Source organism: Cetorhinus maximus, chromosome 7 (assembly GCF_964194155.1).
Source record: "Cetorhinus maximus chromosome 7, sCetMax3.hap1.1, whole genome shotgun sequence".
NCBI classification, from domain to species: Eukaryota; Metazoa; Chordata; class Chondrichthyes; order Lamniformes; family Cetorhinidae; genus Cetorhinus; species Cetorhinus maximus.
In genome coordinates, this window is record NC_135885.1 from 46,080,606 (window position 1) to 46,101,182 (window position 20,577).

General features: G+C 42.8%; 1 protein-coding gene across 10 annotated transcripts in view; it reads right to left on the minus strand.

Moving 5' to 3' along the window:
- The window catches only part of sgcg (sarcoglycan, gamma), an 827,414-nt gene that overhangs the window by 70,518 nt on the left and 736,319 nt on the right, over positions 1-20,577 (minus strand). For all 10 annotated transcript variants that reach the window (XM_078545431.1, XM_078545436.1, XM_078545435.1 and 7 more), the window contains one exon: positions 3,008-3,080. In XM_078545431.1, the coding sequence (XP_078401557.1) occupies positions 3,008-3,080 (73 nt within the window). The remainder of the gene's footprint in view (positions 1-3,007; positions 3,081-20,577) is intronic.

A 20,577-nucleotide genomic window follows, 5' to 3' on the forward strand; every position in this document is an offset into this window, starting at 1 on the left:
GCAGGCACGCTCGTGAGGCCCTAATACTCACAAGATTCATGGAGAATGATGACGAGATGTAGTGAGGACAGTCCTGACATCCTCACCTTGCATCTGTGAATGTTTGACTCCTGTGTGGCTGATGGCAGCGCACATACCCTCAGTGCTCAGGCTCATGTCATAGAGACGCAGCGGAGGCCCGAATAATCACAAGATTCCAGAAGGATGATGATGACATGCAGTGAGGACACTCCATAGATCTTCACACAGCCACTGTGAATGTCTGACTCCTGGCTGAGGGCAGCTCGCTTGCACTCTGTGATCAGGGTCACATCATGGAGACGCAACCGTGAAACTTAAAATGCACCTGAACCTTTGGCAGCCTTCAGCACCTGACCCCTTCAGGAGCAGAGCGTCACTGGACACAGATGCTGAAGAGATGGGGGCCAGCCCCATCTCAAAGGTGCTAAGAGCACACAGAGAGAATGATGGAACTCTGTGATGCCTGCCCACGACATCCTGGCAACAATGACAAGCACCATTGAGGTGCAGGCATCACTAATGTGTCCAGTAAGTGTGAAGCCAGACCATGACTTTGGTCTGAAAGTTACATGCTGCACAGGGAAGAAGTCCTCGAGTAAGACACCTGCCTTTATCTTGTACAAGAACCAAGGTTTCACATCTGAGTGACATGAACACTGCTCATCATAACAAAGAGCCATAGGCAAGGAGACATTTTTGGAAGTTTATTTACAATAGTGAACATTAGGTACAAGTGATTAATACCTGTTCCCAGGTTGTGCAACCACAATTTCACTTCAGCACTTCACTTGCACCTCCTTCAATTTAGTCTACTGCATTCACTGCTCCCAATGCAGTCTCCTCTACATTGGAGAGACCAAACGCAGGCTGGGTTATCACTTTGGGGAACACCTGCAGTATGTCCGCAAGCATGACCCAGACCTTCCTGTCGCTTGCCATTTCAACACACCACCCTGCTCTCGTGCCCATATGTCCATCCTTGGCCTGTTGCAATGTTCCAGTGAAGTCCAACGTAAACTGGAGGAACAGTACCTCACCTTACTTTACAGCACTTTACAGCCTTCCGGACTTAACATTGAGTTCAACAACTTCAGACCATGAACTCTCTCCTTCATCTTCACCCATTGTTAAATCCCTTTTTAAAACTTTATTTTTATTTTTTATTTACTTATTTTCATTTTTACTCATTGATTCAGTGTTTTATCCTTTTTTATCCCTCCTTTTTAATCCACCTTCTCCCCCCAACACACCTAAAAGGGCCATCTGTCACTTGTTTCATGTTGTTCTTTCACAGAGTGCTTACCCTTGTTTTGCTATTAACACATTCTTCTTTTTTACCTTTATGCCACTATCAACACCTTCTTTATTCTTTACCACCACCATCAACACTCCCTTTGTCTTGCGTCCATTACATCTTGGTCAATCTCTCCTTAGACTCACTTATCGCTGACCTTCTATCCTGCTTTACCTGCTCCACCCGTCCTCCCCACTTAAACAGTGTAAATTCCATTACATTTCTCCCTCCCTTTAGCTCTGAAGAAGAGTTACAGGGGCTCGAAACGTTAACTCTGTTTCTCGCTCCACAGGTGCTGTCAGACCCATTGAGGTTTTCCAGCATTTTCTGTTTTTATTTAAGTAGCATTGTTGTTTGCCTGAGATGCAGTGCACATTCTCACCCTGTATATACTCTACTGATCTATGCCCTGTGAATGTAGCCACAGGCTGGTAAGAACCAAGGCTTCATTGAGTACTAAATGCACACAGGAGTACTGTTCAGGCTTAACAAGTACAAACACAGTTGCTTGCTGCTTGTGCTGCTATGACTACCACTCCTGTTAAAGCATTCACTTTCATGGTTATCTGGAAGTGAATGGGAAGACCCACAGCCCCTGGTGACACACCTACCTAAGCAGGTTCAATGATCAACCACCAGCAGCAACCTGGAGTATTGGCTCAGTGAAATATCAAATGTCAGAATGCAGAATTTGTTTCTTATACTCCTTTTATTAAAAAAAATAAAGTCCTGGAAACACTCAAATTCAGGCATTTTAGATATGGAGAGAAGTGACACTTTTCAGCCATTGTTCTTCACACTGGGTTCTGTAGTTTATTAAATTTATCATTAAAACTGAATTTCTTACCTATTCTGTTACATTTTGACTGATTTGTAGGCAAAGTTAATTATCAGCGAATCAAAGTTAACAAACTGTGATCAGATTGAGAAATTTCTGTTAGCACTACAGGTATAAAAAGAAAGGCTGTGCACTTAATTTCAGTTATGGAAACATACAAAACAGCATTTGCTAAAGAAATTCCAACACAATTGATTATGGTTATTCTTTAAAAGTGTCACCATTGCTTTTGAAGAGTTTACATGCGTTTGAAAGTAGGTAATGTTCACTGCCATGGTATGGGATAAAGTTGTGTATGGGACATGACGGTTAAAGGAGCACAATTTTAAAATCGAAAAATACTCAGCAAATCCTTTCTTATTCTGGGGAAAAACAGGATGCAGAGGAATATTATAACACGTTCGGTACAATGATACCAAGTGAAAGTGACAAGATGATGCATTTTGATAATGATTTACGTTTTTTATGTGCCTGAAAACAACTGAAATATTTTAAGGGCAATACCCATTTAGCTTTACTAATCATAAATTATTTTTAAAAATCTGTCTGCAAAATCCAGTTCTGAACAAAACTGAAAAATTGAGCTCAATTATTTGAATAAATTTAGGTTTAAAAATACATTAAAGAATCTATCTTCTGCAAAATTCAAATGATCAGTTGAGCTCGAACATCTGAAAGCTATTGCTGTGACAACTGTATCAACAAACTGCATCACAGACATGCTAAAACCACCTTCATATTTGCCATTAATGCACTGAACTTGCAATCTTACTGAAACTATGTTAAAATTGAACAAAATTGAAACCCATGGCTAAAATAAGTCAGTCTTTGTTATTTGTGGGTTTGTTTCCTACCTGAGCTGCTTGAATGGTTCAGCCCTGACAACTGGTGTCTCCACAGAATGTTCAAAGAGAGCACCTTCTGGCCCTGCAAAAGGAGAGATAAAATGAAATACAGTTCAGTTAAGGCAACAACACAACAGAGGCTCAAGATAAAATGAAGGACCAGGTTTTCACCTTAAATTGGATTGCAATTGGAAATTGTCTGCCAGTTAAACTTAAAAAGTAAACAAGTGTGACTTGAAGGCCTTTTTTCAACCAAAGTAATAACTGAAATGTTTATGATTCACCATAATATCAGCTCTGTAACTACTGTTTAAAACCTTTAACATGTTGGTTATTCTAATGCTTTACCAAATGCATGATGGTATTCCCTGTTTCTTGAAGTCTTAATTCATAATAACAAACTCAAGATATTTACATGTGAAGAAGGCCATTCAGCTCATCTTATTTCATCCATCCTGCATAATCCTGCACTCACTCTTTCTGCACCTAATTGATTCATAAATGCTTTCTGGTTTTTCACTTCCACCATACTTCCCAGAATTACATTTCAAGTGTTGGTCATTATTTCGGTGAAGAAGAACCTCCAGATTTCAGTTTCTAAAGTTACTTTTTTAGTTTGATCTTAAAGAGGTGTTCCAGTTAAAATTTTTCCATACTGTTATGATCCCACCTGATGTTAATACTGGACATGTCAGATCCCAGAGTGAAACCTGGCTTGATAGATCCTAACTTCTATTTTTTTTTAGAAACCGTGGAAGAAATTTACTGAACACATTCACAGGAGTCTGCTGGTGAACTTTTAATAATAGATGGCCTAGGAATCATTCCCACTGTAACAATTCTGCCTACTAAGTCACTTTGTAAATTGACTTTACACAAAGGAACAGGTTTATAAATTCCATGAATATCTCCTGTTCATAGCTTTTCCTTCATCAAACTATCTGGAACACAAATTGCATCATCAGCCACCATCAATGACTGATTTGCTCCAGTGTCTCTCAAAATTTTAATTTTAATTTGTTTACTTTGACAAAGCATCCAGAACCTCTAATAGCCTGACTCACTTTAGCAGCAGTTGAGGAAGAATTCTCTTGATTATACTGAGTCATATACCCCTTCCTAGTAGGTTCTGAGGGAACACATTTCACCAGTACCACTGCTTTCCCATTCCTTTTTCTGGTATTGCCTTTTCTGAGCATTCCTGATGCATTCCTACTACAATCAGTGGTTTATCGTTCAGTTTCCAACAGTAGGCTTTGAGATGTTCTGTCTTATGGCAATAAAGGCATACTGGTGTGTTTTCACCCCTTTTCTTCTTTACACTATCATTTTTCTTGACTAGAACATTTTCTGTCTTCTCCATCAAGCTAGACTCTTTCCTGTTCCTCCAGTTTTCCTGTTGATTCCCATATGACCATTCCCTACACCTAACTGTCTGTGTGAGATATCATAGGTATCAACCAAACTGCCTCTTCTTAGATCTTTCATGCTTGATGCTCATCTAAATAAGTATTACTAGTTACTGGAATATTGCTGAAAAAAGCGACATGTCTAAACTTTTCATATTGCACTCATCAGGACACTTGCAAGAAAACCAATACGAGGGGAAACAACAATTTATACTCAATGTGAAGAGGGTGCTGATTGGTTGACAAGTGGTATTGCCATGGAGAATGCACCAGTGATGGTGACTGGCAGTTAACTGGAATGGCCCCAACGAGACCCTGGACTTATAGTCCAGCTCCATTGCAGCATGCATCCCTCTGGGACTATTGCAGCCTCAACAGTTGCAAGCAATCCCAGTGCTGCTGCTGGGACCAGTGAGCAGCTGGCAATTTGATTGGCCAGCAACTCTTGGGCTAACCGCTGTCAGAGGCAGAAATTCCTACCGAATGGAGGTTGGAGGCCCGCCTCAAGCCAATTAATGGCTAGGAGGCCGTTAAATGGCTGTGAGGTGAGCTGGCCAAGTGGGCACAGGATCACCCCTGACATTTATGTTGGGGGACAGAGACAGGGACAGGGACAGGGACCCTGTCTCCAGCATATTCAGCCCAATGTTTCAGGTCTGTGACCTTATATCAGAACTGGGAAAGGTAAAACCAGTATTCATGGTGTGGTGTGTACAGTTTGAGTTTGACTTTCTCTGACTTGTATTCTACTGCTTTGGTTATGTAGCTCAACATTGTATTGACTTTTTTCATTGCTGCTCTGCATTAACTCGACATGTTGAGCATTGGATTTACTAAGACTTCTAGGTTTCTTCCTACTGCATCCTCTCCTATTCAAATGCGTTAAAGGATTTTGTATTTGCTTATTTTTCCTTCCTCTGCAAGAAGCTCATCTGCCACCGTTCAGCCAACTCACATAGTTTGTTTAGTTGCAATTTATGGGCTGTCTACTTAGACAGTATAAGGATAGCAGATTTCCTTTCATAAAGGACATTAATGAAACAGATGGTAATTTCATGGCCGCCATTATTAATGCTAACTTTTTATTCCTGATTAATTTATGCTACATGGTGGAATTTAAACTCGTGACTCCAGACTGTTAGTCTAGGCTGGTGGATTACTAGGCCAGTTACATAACCACTATGCTGTCATTCTCTAATATGAGAGAAATGCAAATGTATAAAACAGAATTGTTGATCAAAACACAGTGTGTTGAATGTGAATTTGGTTCAAACTTTCAGAGAATGAACAATCTGGGAGTTAACATTAGTTTCCCCCAAGTTTCAAAAGTACTGGCACATGGTCTAAAAGGCTTCAGTTTGAAAGAGGAGTCGCCATTCTTCGGGATGGAGTGAATACAAGTAAGTTTCCAAATGGGATAAGTTGTATGTTGGGAGTGAAAGATTTGAAGAGGTGGCATAGGGCAGCATAGGTTTGGAGGCATAAATTAGAAACAATGCCATCAGGTAGAAACAGAAATAGAAAGGAAGAGTCAGAGAAGAAATGAGAGAGGTCTTTGGTGAAGTTAGAAGCAGCAGCAACTGTGAACCTAAGTATGCTAATATATGGTAATGAAATGCAACCAGCATGGGCACAATTCTTTATTTTTGTTGAGCATGGGCTCTTCATTCAGTTCACAACATTAAATGGACAATGAGTCAATTCCATTCGGATCTGATAGCAAAGTAGCATTTAAAGTCATACCTGCTGTAATTTTGAAAGTGGACTTAAACTTTGGGTTAATGAGAGTTAATGTTTCAGCATCCTTTTTGCAACTTGCTTAATTTTAGGACATTGTCTTGTAATTTTGGTGACAACATTTTTCAGTGCTAGAATTAAACACTTAAATATGGGAATTCCATGAATGTCCAAGTAAAACCATCTTTGCAGACTTTGGGCTGAGTTAAGACAATAATACCATAAGACACAGGAGCAGAAGTAGGCCATTCGGCCCATCGAATCTGCTCCGCCATTCAATGACATCATGGCTGATCTGATAATCCTCAACACCACTTTCCTGCCTTTTCCCCATAACCCTTGATTCCTTTGCTGATTAAAAATCTGTCTACCTCAGCCTTGAATATACTTAATGACCCAGCCTCTACAGCCCTCTTTACAGCAGTAAAGAATTCCACAGATTCGCTACCCTCTGAGAGAAGAAATTCCTCCTCATCTCTGTCTTAAATGTGCAACCCCTTACTCTGAGATTATGCCCTCTGGTCCTAGGCCCTCCCACACGGGGTAACAACCTTTCAGCATCTACTCTGTCAAGCCCCCTAAGAATCGTATATGTTTCAATAAGGTCGCGTCACATTCTTCTAAACTCCAATGAGTACAGGCCCAACCTACTCAACCTCTCCTCATAAGAAAATCTTTCCATCCCTGGGATCAACCTAGTGAACCTTCTCTGGACTGCCTCCAATGCCAGTATATCTTTCCTTAGATAAAGGGACCAAAATTGTATTCTAGGTGTGATCTAACTAGTGCCTTGTATAATTTTAGCAAGACTTCCCCATTTTTATACTCCACTCCCTTTGAAATAAAGGCCAACAATCCATTTCCCTTACCTATTACCTTTTGAACTTGTATGTTAGCATTTTGGGATTCGTGCACGAGGACCCCCAAATCCCTCTGTGCTGCAGCTTTCTGCAGTCTTTCTCCATTTAAATAATATTCAGCTCCTCTATTCTTCCCGCCAAAATACATAACCTCACATTTTCCCACATTATATTCCATCTGCCAAGTTTTTGCCCACTCACTTAACCTGTGTATATCCCTCTGTAGGCTCTTTGTGTCATCCTTACCATTTGCCTTCTCACCTATTTTTGTGTCATCCGCAAACTTGGCGATAGTACATTCATTTCCTTCATCCAAGTCATTAATATATATTGTAAATAATTGTGGCCCCAGCACTGATCCCTGTGGCACTCCACTAGTTACAGGCTGCCATCCTGAAAATGCCCACCTTATCCCAGTTCTCTGCCTTCCATTAATTAGTCTACCACCTGCCACATTCCCACCATTATGGAATTTTCCTGTGGAAGGGCTCGGAGCAGGACCTGTGGCCTGCTCCCAGAGGCAGCCATCCAATTGAACTGATCACGGATCCAATTAGATCTGATTTTGCGGGCATGCCAGCATTTTGCTACCAGCGGAATAGCCACCCCCCCCCCCACCCCCGCCCCACACATGTGCCAGCTCAATGGATGCGGCCTACCACGGGGCCTGAAGCTCCATGCCCCAAAGCAGAGGCATGGCCAGGAAAGGCTGCACCTTTAGCTTAAGCAATCCACTAGAGGGGTTTCCCCTCCTCTTTGAGGAGCCTAACTGCTTTGCCCCTCAGAATTTATAATTTAAATCTATGCCTCTGGGTGGCGCCTTTGTGTTGGGGCACCCTTGTGGTCCCCGACCTGTCTTAGCAGCGCCTACTTCTCCATATATTGAAATATAATTTAGAAATGGCTACACAGAGACCACAGTCTAGTCAGATCACAATCCCTTAAACTTTGTGGTAAAATTCAAAATGAAAAATGGTGTTTGTTCCTTCAACCATATCATTTAAAAATTACCCACATTGCAGGGAGAAATAATGTGATTGTGGATGCTGTGTGCAGATTTTAAAACCTACATAGGAGCAACAATTCAAACTTCAACTGATCAGAACTAATAGAGTGAAAAGAAAGATTTGAGGGTGTGGATGAATGTATGTTAGTGCTACCTGTGTGCACAGAGCTGCCTCAGGGAGATTAAGTTCGGAATGAAAGTTTTCAATAAAGACAGATGAAAATTATTTAGACATGTCCTCTCATGTGACAGTGCCGCATGAGCTGGGACGTGCTTATGAAGTGTGGAAAAAATATTTATTTAATTATTAAACCTTTCATTAAACCTCATCCCTCCCGTGGATGAGCTTTCATGAAAAATGCGAAGGCCACTTGGGCTTTTCGTCTGCCCGCCAACATTAAGGCTGGACGGGCAGCCCTGTCAATTTGGTTAATTGCTGTATTAGTGGCCTTAACAGGCCTTTGACAGTTCGGCGGGCACGCAGCCAACTCCCGTGTGCGTCCGCCGAATGCAAGATTGGAATGATGCACGTTGACATCGGGACACACGCCCAAGTCACCGTGCGTCATTTTATGCATTGGGGTGTGGGGCCCGCCCTCGCACGGCGATGAGAAAATTCTGCCCCAGGAGTTGTCTGCTCTGCTGCTTGCAGTAAAAGTAAAACTCAAACCAGAACACACAATACATACATTATTTCCCTTTTAGTGATGTATACAGACATATGTTCAACCTCTTAAAGGCATACTATAACAATGATTTAATAAAGAGTTACTTTGCCGCTGACTGAGATTCATTGGAAGGATGATTCTACTTTGAGTTTCATCTCTGTGATTGACACAAAAGCAAATGTTTTCCTACATTATTGTTGTATAGCTGAAAACTAGGGGCAGAATTTTAGGTCCCGCGGGTGGGCGGGCGCATGCCCGACCCAATCGGGCATAAAATCACACGAGAAGATGATGAGCGAGCAACCTGATGTCATCGTGCACTCGCAGGATATTTCGCTCGGAGGGCATGCGCAAGTGTCAGAAGCGCGGCTGCTGACAATTAAGAGGGAAATTAAGCCCATGAAAGGGACAATTGTCTCTGATTTTTCTGGGCCTGTCCAACTTTATGGTTGCCGAATGGGCCAATCGGCCAGGCGGACTTTGCATTTTTCATCAAACCTCATCCAAGGGCGGGATGAAATTTCCGTTACGAAATAAAATTAAAAATAAATATCTGTGGGCAGCATTTTTATCAGCTTTATTTTCAGGTGATTGATTGTGATGCATGGACATTCTTTTCAGGTTTCAAAACCTTTATTTGCTGATTTTCAGGTCTGCAGCTCCCTGATGCAGCTGTCTGCCTTCTGGGAGCTTTCTTGCAGTGCTCACCCGCAGTGACGTCATCACCCGCCTGCTTCCCGCCCCCACCACACCAGCGCTGAGCATTTCAGCGCACTTTTCATGCTAGCTGACTGTTAATTGGCCAGCCAGCGTGAAATTGCGTCTGGGGGCTGATCGCGGTGGGCGGTCTGTTTCCCGACCACTCCCAGCCCCAACGATCAGGCGTGCCCGCCAAAGGTAAAATTCAGGCCTTGGGAAAGATTTCCTCTAATTGTTAGGAGCCAGTGACACTAGGATTTCCTCCATTCATGTTTTCTAGTAAAATTTGGAGCCCATTTATGACTTTGACAGGAATGGCAAAGATAGCAAATCTTCTCACAATGCTTCTAATGATCTTAGCATTGAGCAGCCAGATGATAGTTTCTTTCATGGACAGATAAGAAACTAAAATAGAACAAGATTTTAGGAGCTGTGAAGAAACAGCGCTTTAATATTTGAACAGGAAGTGTTGAGAATATTGTCATGAAAAGCAGATTACAGCCACAAATTACTTACAGGTATATTGAACTTGATAAGGAAAAGGTGTGTTTTTTTGAAGAAATACAAGCAATGGCACTGAGCACAGGATGGCTGATCATGTAAAGTGACCATTTTCTGGAAAACTCCTATGTGGATTATACTGACAGTCCTGTCCTAAGTGAGCATGGAATGTCACATCTGAAAAGGCCTCATGGCCTTCTTCAAGCAGAAATACTTGGAAGTGAGATAGGAAAGATACAAAAGACTGAACTTTGATCTCCTGTGGTTGCAGTGACAAAAGGCTGCTTTGCACATCTCAGCAGTCACCCAAAAATACATCTCTGATTAATTTACATCTCAGAATGTGTAAATAGTTCTGATATGAATGCAAGATAACTATTTCCTCTCCAGGAATGCACAAGAAAAAAATGCAGAGCAGTGCAGTGTGTTCTAGTGCACTGTGAGAGTGACAGCACAAGAAGACCAACGAGTCACCTCTGCAGATGCAGGTGAACTCTCTCTCTCTCTCTCTCTCTCTCTGTGTTGCTGGAGGCAAGGCTCAGCAGAAGCCACAATCAAAAGGAAATAGGGCAGTGTCTTCAGCTACCCTGCAGAACCAAGAGTCTCCAAACCAACTGTGAAACTACCAAAGTCAGTTCTACCAGGATCACCCAACTTAACAGCCACAACATATCGCCATCTATGCCTCAAGGACAAACCAAAGACAAATTTGCATGTTTTGTTTTAACATTCATTTGGATTCTTAACTTCTCATTTCTGATCTATGTGTATTTGTGTTGCATTTTTATTATTTTTCTCGGGTTTTAGTAACTAATAAACTAACTCTTTCTTTGACTCATGAAAGCCCAGTTAAATTGGCTCCTTCTAAGAAAGAAATATATTTGGACTGGGAAAAGATATTCATGGGGGGAAGGGATCCCTTTTAAATTAACCTAATTGCGTTCAACTGAGGGAGTTGAATTAAGAAGGCAACCAGCTCATTCCTCCTCACCCAGGGGCATAACAAAATTGGGGTCCCTTTCGGAAGTTAACAAATTGGAAGACCCCGCCTGGGGACTGATCAGAGCAAATTGGGGGCTCGGTGCCAGAATTCCCTCAGACAAAACAAAAGAATTAGAGTGGGGAAAGTAATTGTTCCTTTGAAACCAATTTTAAAAAAGGCAAAATGGTTTTCTTGACTCTGCCCTACGAAAGTGTAAACATGTCCACTAGTGTTTTTAACGGATGGAAGGGGCGTTAGTTATGAAAATTTAACAGTTATGTCCCTTGAAGAGTTAAAAGAGCTACCGAGGCACTTAGGATTAGAATTTCGCCTGAAGGCCTGAAAACCCAAATTTTAAAGGGGGTGGCTAATGGTCTATGGGTGGAAATTGAGGATGATGAAATGGATAGAGTAATGGTGGAGAGATTAAAATTAGAGTAGTGGAAATTAGAATTTCAAGAAAAACAAAAGGAAAGAGTAAGGGAGAGAGAGAAAGAGGAACGGGAAAGGGAAAGAGAGAAAGAGGAAAGACAGGAAAGGGCACAGAGAGTAGAGGGAGAATTTCAGGACAGAGTGAGGGAAAGGGAGTTTAAGCTAAAACAGCTCGAGCTGAGGAGCAGGGATCCTACTGTGTCCCCTGAAGACACCACTAGATCAGACATAAGGGCTGAGGCAATCCGGTTTGCTCATTTAATCCCTAAACCTGATGAAGCAGAGGTGGAAGCTTCTTTATCTCTTTTGAGTGGTTAGCACAACAGTGAATGTGGGCAGTCAAACACTAGTCCCTATTACTGCAGATTAAGCTTTCAGGAAAAAGCTCATGAGCTTAGCAAGGAGACTTTATTTTAAAGAGCGTGGAGAGCGGGGAGGCTTTACTTTTAAGAAAATCGCAGAGAGTGAGGAAACTTCATTTTAAAAAGAGCGCGGAGAGTGGAGAGACTTCATTTAAAAAAGAGTGTAGACAGCAAAGAGATTTTATTTAAAAGATAGTGGGGAGACTTCATTTAAAAAAGAGCGGGAGACTTCATTTTAATAAGGGCAGGAAGAGTTCATTTAAAAAAGAGCGCGGAGAGCGAGGAGAGTTCAGTGAAACCAGCGGCAGAGTGATGTTATGAACCACAATGTGATGCGAGTGCAGGGAAAGCAGCTGATTGGTGAGTAGGATTTGTGAGTATTTCCAGTCTTTAAAGTAAAAGTAAGGTCTTTAGTTGGTGTTTAGGTCTCTAATCTGTTTATCCTCTCTGTTTCTTAAAAATAACTTGTTAAGTATAAGATCAATACTGGTGTAAAAAAAATTAATTACAATAAAGTGTAAAGAGCATGGGTACTAGAGTAATTAATTAATAAATTAAATTAAATATTATAGTGATGGCAGGATGGGTTATGTGTTGCTGCTGCAGCATGTGGGAGCTGCTGGACACCAAGGTGATCCAAAGCGAACACATCTATAGTAAGTATATGCATCTCGAGGAACTTTGGATCCGAGTTGATCCGAGCTGCAGACATTGCACCGCATCAGAGAGGGGGAAAGGTACTTGGACACTTTGCTCCAGGAGGCGATCACACCCCTCAGATTTGGTAATTCCAATTTTGTCTGTGATCAGGGACAGGAGGGTGTGACTGCAGGTGAGGCTGGTACTGCAGGTGAGGCTGGTATGGGGACCCAGGGGGTAGCGGTTGAGGAGCCTCAGCCCCTGAACTGTCCAACAGTTACGAGGTTCTTGCAAACTTGTGTGGATGAGAGTGGGGACTGCAGGGAGGATGTGCGAACTGACTATGGCACTGTGGTACAGGGAGCCATTCAAGTGGAGGGAGGAAATAGGAATGTAGTAGTGGTAGGGGACAGTATAATTAGGGGGAGACATACTGTTCTCTGCAGCTGTAGGCCTGAGTCCTGAAGGCTGCGTTGCCTGCCCGGTGCCAGGGTTAAGGACATCTCCTCAGGGCTGGAGAGAAACTTGGAGTGGGAGGGGAGGGATCCAGTTGTCATCATCCACGTTGGTACCAACAACATTGATAGGACTAGAAAGGAGGTTCTGCTGAAAGAATTTGAAGAGTTAGGAGCTAAATTAAAAAGCAGAACCTCTAAGGTAATAATCCCTGGATTGCTACCTGAGCCACAGGCAAATTGGCATAGGGTAAATAAAGTCAAGGAGTTAAAATGCATGGGTCAAATATTGGTGTGGGAGGAATAGGTTTCAGTTCATGGGGCACTGGCACCAGGACTGGGGTAAAAGGGAGCTGTTCCGGTAGGACAGGCTTCACTTGAACCGTGCTGGGACCAGTGTCCTGGCAAATTGAATAACTAGACCTGTAGAGAGGGCTTTAAACTAAATGCAGGGGCTGGGGGAGGGTTCTGGAGAGGGGGTACATAGGCTTACAAAGCAAAAGGATATGGCATCATTGTAGGGCAGCTACTTAGGTAATGATACCTAGAGTGTGACAGGAAGGGACAGAGTGTACAAACATAAGACAAAAGCAGCAAATAGGGTCAAAGGGGGAAAACTTGGTTAAAAAGGCAAAATTAATGGCTCTTTACTTAAATGCACGTAGTATTCGGAACAAAATAAATGAATTAACAGCACAAATACAGGTTAATCGGTATGATCTTATAGTCATTATGGGGACATGGTTACAAGGAGATCAAAGCTGTGAACCAAATATTCAGGGGTATGTGACTTTTCGAAAGGACAGGCAGGAAGAAAAGGGTGGTGGGGTAGCTTTGTTAGTACGAGATGGAATAAGTTAGCAAGAAATGATCTTGGATCGGAATATGTAGAATCCATATAATTGGAGATAAGAGAAAACAAGGGAAAAAAGACTCTGGTGGGAGTAGTCTATACGCCCCCTGGCAGTAGCTATACTGTAGGACAGAGAATAAATCAGGAGATAATGAGAGCATGCAAAAAGGCAGTACATTAATCATGGGTGACTTTAATCTTCATGTAGCTTGGGAAAATCAAATCGGCAGAGGCAGCCACGAGTAAGAATTCATGGCCAGGATTTTTCATTGGTCGGGTAGGCTCGGCAGGAGCAAGTGGGGGCAGTCGGGAACCCGACTGCTGCCCGCGATCGGCTGCGCACCACCATTTTATGTGGGCAGGCCTTAAAGGACAGAGTAATACGCGAGCGATAGCGAGTGCTACCTGTGCGGGTGGGCGGGAGGAGGGACAGTCTTTCGCTTATGCGCGCAAAAGAGCACCTCAATGTGATTGACTGTGTCACATGAGATGGGACATGTTTTGATTTTTCTGAAAAAGTTTTTATATAATCATTATTAGCTTTAAAGGCCGCTTGGCTTTCTCGCCTGCCCGCCAACCGTTAGGTTCGACGGGCAGCGTAGCATTCATGTTAATTACCTGTTTAATGGCCTTAATAGGCCTATCAATTATTGGCAGGCGCACAGCTGACTCCGGCGTGCACCCGTCGAATGAAATATCGTGAGACAGCGCGATGACGTTGGGATGCACACACGACGTCATCGCTCGTCATTTTACGTTCCAGCATGTCGGGCCCGTCCCTGCATGCCAATTGGAAAAATCTGCCCCATAGAGTGTATTCGGGACAGTTTCCTAGAACAATATGTTGTGGACACAACCAGGGATCGGGCTATTTTGGACCTGGCAATGTGTAATGAGGCAGGTTTAATAAGTGATCTCAGAGCAAAAGATCCCCTAGGAAACAGTGACCATAACATAGTAGAATTTAACATTCAGTTTGAGAGGAAACAACTGTGCTAAACTTAAATAAGGGTAATTACAAAGGAATGAGGGCAGAGTTGGCTGGAGTAGACTGGGAAAGGAGGTTAGCAGGAAAGATGGTTGATGAACAATGGCAGACGTTTAGGAAAATAGTTCATGATTCTCAACAAAGATATATCCCAGTGAGGGAGAAGGATTCTAGGAAGGAGATGAACCAACCATGGTTAACCAAGGAAGTTAAGGATAGTATAAATTGAAAGAAAAAACATACAACGTGGCAACAATTAGTGGTAAGCCAAAGGATTGGGAAAGTTTTAAAAACCAACAGAAGATGACCAAAAAAGTAATAAAGAGGGAGAAAATAAACTTTGAGGATAAACTAGCAAGTAATATAAAAAAGGGCAGTAAGAGCTTCTTTAAATATATAAAAAGGAAGGGAGAGGCCAAAGTGAACATAGCCCCCTTAGAGAATGAGGCTAGGGAAATAATAATGGGAAACCAGGAAATGGCAGAGGAGTTGAATAAATACTTTGCATCAGTTTTCAAGGCAGAAGACACTAATAGCATTCCAAAAATACTAAATAATCAATGGGCAAAAGGGGAAGGGGGAGGAAATAAATAGAACTACTATCACTAGAGAAGAAGTACTAGGGAAACTAATGGGGCTAAAGGCTGATAAATCCCCTGGACCTGATGGATTGCATCCTAGGATATTAAAGGAAGTAGCTAAAGAGATAGCGGATGCACAGAATCCTTAGATTCTGGAAAAGTCCCAGAGGATTGGAAAATTGCCAACCCTTATTCCAAAAGGGAGGGAGATATAAAAAAAAATAGGCCAGTTAGCTTAACATCTGTCATTGGGAAAGTGTTAGAGTCTATTATAAAGGATGTAATAGCAGAGCATTCAGAAATACATAATATAATCAAGCAGAGTCAGCATGGCTTCATGAAGGGAAAATCATGCCTGACAGATTTATTAGAATTCTTCGAGGAGGTAACAAGTAGTTCAGATAAAGGGGAACCACTAGATGTAATATATTTGGATTTCCAAAAGGCATTTGATAAGGTACCGCACATAAGGCTACTTAATAAGCTAAGAGCCCATGGTGTTGGGGGTAGTACGTTAGCATGGATAGAGGATTGGCTAACTAATAGAAGACAGAGAGTTGGGGTAAGGGGGGCATTTTCAGGATGGCAACCTGTAACTAGTGGAGTGCCGCAGGGATCAGTGCTGGGGCCACAATTATTTACAATATATATTAATGACTTGGATGAGGGAAGTGAATGTACTATCGCCAAGTTTGCAGATGACACAAAAATAGGTGGTGAAGGTCACACAAAGAGTCTGCAGAGGGATATAGACAGGTTAACTGAGTGGGCAAAAACTTGGCAGATGGAATATAATGTGGGAAAATGTGAGGTTATGCATTTTGGCAGGAAGAATAGAGGAGCTGAATATTATTTAAGTGGAGAAAGACTGCAGAAATCTACAGCATAAAGGGATTTGTGAGTCCTCGTGCACAAATCCCAAAAAGCTAGCATACGTTCAGCAGGTAATAGGGAAGGCAAATGGAATGTTGGCTTTTATTTCAAGGGGAATGGAGTATAAAAATAGGGAAGTCTTGCTAAAACTATACAAGGTACTAGTTAGACCACACCTAGTATACTGTGAATAATTTGGTCCCCTTATCTAAGGAAAGATATACTGGCATTGGAGGCAGTCTAGAGAACGTTTGCTAGGTTGATCCCGGGTATGGAGGGATTTTCTTATGAGGAGAGATTGAGTAGGTTGGGCCTGTACTCATTGGAGTGTAGAAGAATGAGAGGCGACCTTATTGAAACATATATGATTCTTCGGGAACTTGGCAGAGTAGGTTGTTTCCCCTTGTGGGAGAGTCTAGGACCAGAGGGCATAATCTCAAAGTAAGGAGTTGCCCATTTAAGACATAGATGAGGAGGAATTTCTTCCCTCAGAGGGAGAATTCTTTACTGCAGAGGGCTGTAGAGGCTGTGTCTTTAAGTATATTCAGGGCTGAGATAGACAGATTTTTAAGGGAATCAAGGGTTATGAGGGAAAAGTCAGGAAACTGGACTTGAGGATTATCAGATCAGTCATGATCTCATTGAATGGCGGAGCAGACCCGATGGGCCAAATGGCCTACTTCTGCTCCTACATCTTATGGTCTTATGGTCTTTACTGCCTCTTGCTTGTTCTCCAAAGAACCATGTCTGCCAAAACAGTGGGGGAATTAACCCAATTCTTTACCAGGTATGGGCTGCCCACGAGATCCAGTCGGATCAGGGCTTAAATTTCATATCCAAAATATTCCAGGTAGTCATGGGTAACCTGGGCTTGACCCAGCTGAAGTCCTCAGTGTATCACCCGCAGTCTCAGGGGGCACTAGAACGGCACCACCAGACCCTAAAAACAATAATCAGGGCAAACTGCCACGAGTAACCCCACGACTGGGATAAAGGACTAGGTTTTCTTCTGTTCGCTACCAGGGACTCACCTAATGAGTCCACTGGTTTTAGTCTGTTTGAATTAGTTTGTGGGCACCGAGTGCGAGATCCTCTGAAACTAATCAAGGAGAAGTTTTTAGAACAGGAGGAGGAACTCTCCATGTTAGACTACGTTACAGTATTCCGGGAGTGACTCATTGAGATCTTGTGATGTGGCCCAAGAACACTTAAAGATATCCCAGAGGGCTATGAAGAAACAGCAGGCAAACATGCCAGGGCCTGAACCTTTCAGCCAGGAGACGATGTGTTAGTGCTCCTACCAGGCGAACCCTTAAAAGCCAGGTTCAGTGCTCCGTACAAAGTAGCAAAGTAGCTCGGGGTAGTAAACTATCTAATTGGGATCTCAGATCAGAGGAAGGAGCAAAGGCTGTGTCATGTTAACATGATAAAGCTATATTACAGTCGAGCAGGCGACAAGCAGGTAACGGTCTGTCCCATTGCCACCGACCTAGAGGATGAGTGTAGCAGTGGGGATGAATTGGGGGGTGTGTGGGTGAGTGTGTGGGTGAGGGCCACATTGAACCCCCTACTACCCGGCTAACCAACACAGAGATTCTAGTGAACTTAGACTCCTTATTCACCCACCTAAATGCAGAACAGTGAGCAGACTTGACGAGGCTGTTCACTGCATTTAAAGCCTTATGCAGAGACAAACCAGGCTGCACCATGATGTGGATCTGGGAGAGGGCCCTCCCATAGGCAATATCCCTATCATCTAAGCCCAGAAAAACTGGCCCAGGTTCCAGATGAGATTAACTACATGCTGGAGCACCAACTAATAGAGCCTAGCAGTCCTAGCTGGAGCTCCCCCGTTGTGTTCATGCCCAAGCTGGATAGCCCCACAGGGCTCTGCATTGACTGCCAAAAGGTTAATACAGTGACCAGAGCTGACGCCAACTGATAGCCCACCTGGAAGACTGCACAGATAGGGTAGGTAAGGCAGCCTACATTACCAAGACAGATTTACTCAAGGGATACTGGCAGGTTCCTTTGACTGCCCGCATGAGGGTCTTCACCATTGTAACTCCGGATGGGTTGTACCAATGTTGAGTCATGCCATTTGGATTCCAAAATGCCCCAGCCACCTTCCAAAGACTGATGAACTAGGTAGTGGCAGGTTTACCCAATTGCGTGGTGTACCTAGACGACCTCCTAGTGTACAGTGACACCCAGGAAACTCACTTAGAAAAACTGGAAGCCCTCTTCCAGAAAGTACAGTCAGCTGACCTAGTGGTCAATCTCGGAAAGAGCAAGTTTGCTGAGGCTCAGGTGACCTACCTAGCACACGTAGTGGGTCAAAGTCAAGTACTACAAGTACCGCCCAGAGCCGCAAAGGTACAAGCAGTAGCACAGTTCCCCATTCCCACAATGAAACAGGAAATCATGAGGTTCTTGGGGATGTGTGGGTTCGACTACATGTGCGTCCCAAACTTCAGCACAACAGCCCCCCCGCTGACAGACCAACTTCAGAAAAAAAGCGAAGGTAGTATGGACTGAGAAGTGCCAGACAGCTTTCAAAAAGCCGAAAGCCATTTTAATAGGTGTTGAACGTGTGCTTGCAGCTCCGGACTGTAACCGAGCATTTAAAGTAGCCACCGAAGCGAGTGATATCAGGGTAGGGGCCGTCCTCCTCCAGGAAGATGAATCAGGGATAGAGAGACCAATCGGGTACTTCTCCAACAAACTAGGCAAGCATCAGAAATGATTCTCCACAGTGGAGAAGGAAACCCTCGGTTTGTCACTAACTCTCAAACACTTTGAGATACGTGTCCAAAATGGGTGCAGAGAGACCACAGCACATATTGACCACAATCAGTACATACTGACCTTTCATCGATGTGGAAAAAATTAAGACACAGAATGCCAGGTTATTCTGTTGGAGTTTGCTTCTTCAACCGTACCACCTAAAAATCAATCACCCACATTGCCAGGAAATCAAATGTGATTGCAGATGTCCTGTCCAGAACTTAAAGAGACCCGGTTTGAACTGAAGAGATAATATCACAGTATCACAGTATCTTTACAGTGCAGGGGGAGGCCATTTGGCACATCGAGTCTGCACTGGCTTTCTGAAAGAACATTCCATCTAGTCCCACTCCCCTGCCTTATCCCCGTAACCTTGCTCATTCTCTCTTTTCAGGTAGCAATCTAATTCCGTTTTGAATACCTCGATCAAACCTGCCTCCACCACCCTTTCAGGAAGTTTGTTCCAGACTACAACCATCCTCTGGGTGAAAATATTTTTCCTCACATCACATTTACTACTTTTGCCAATTAATCTGACTCTGTGTCCTCTAGTTCTTGATGTTCTCTTGAGTGGGAACAGTTTCTCACTATTTACCCTGTCCATAACCTTCAGGTTCTTGAATACCTCTATCAAGTTTCCTCTCAGCCTTCTTTTCTCCAAGGAAATCAGTCCCAACCTCTACAATCTATCCTCATAGATACAGTTCTTCATCTCAGGAATCATTCCTGTGAATCTCCTCTGTACTCTTTCCAAAGCCTTTCCTTCCTTCCTTAAGTACGGTGCCCAGAACTGGACGCAGTATTCCAGATAAGGCCTAACTAGTGCCTTATATAAGTTCAACATGACGTCTTTACTCTTGTACTCAATGCCCCTATTAGTAAATCCTAAGATGCTTTATTAACTACTCTCTCAACATGCCCTGCCACCTTCAATGACCTATGTACGTATACACCAAGGTCCCTCTGTTCCTGCGCCTCCTTTAAAGGTCTCTCTTTATTTTATGCTGTCTCACCATATCTTTCTTGTCAAAATGAATCATCTTCTCTGCATTGAACTTTATCTGCCACTTGTCTGCCTAATCCTCCAACATATCTATGTTCTTTTGAAGTTCAAGACTATCCCCATCACAGTTGACAACATATTGACCAAGGCTGGGAGATTGAATGCTTGTGTGTGTGTGTGTTTGTTGTTTTATATTTTTTTCCCCTTGTAATGAAATGAGAATGAATCTAATTACATTCATGGTGCAGGGGAAGTGTCATGAAAAGCAGATTACAGCCACAAATTACTTACAGGCATATTGAACTTTTTAAGGAAGATGTGAGTGTTTTTAAAGAAATACAAGCAAGTGCATTGAGCAAAGGATGGCTGATAATGTAAAGTAACCACTTTCTGGAAAATTCCAATGTGGATTATACTGACAGACCTCTCCTGAGAGAACATGGAATGTCACACCTGAAAAGGTATCATGGCCTTCTTCAAGCAGAGACACTTGAAAGGGAGATAGGAAAGATATAAAAAGCTGAACTTTAATCTCCTGTGTTTGTGGAGACAAAAGACTGATTTGCATGTCTCAGCAGTCACCCAAAAATTCATCTCCTGTTGATTTATATCTCAGAATGTGTAAATAGTTCTGATTTGAATGCAAGAAAACTATTTCCTCTCCTGGAATACACAGGAAAAAATAGGTTAAAAAGCTAACTGTAGAGCAGTGCTGGTTTCCTGTGAGAGTGAAGGCATAACAAG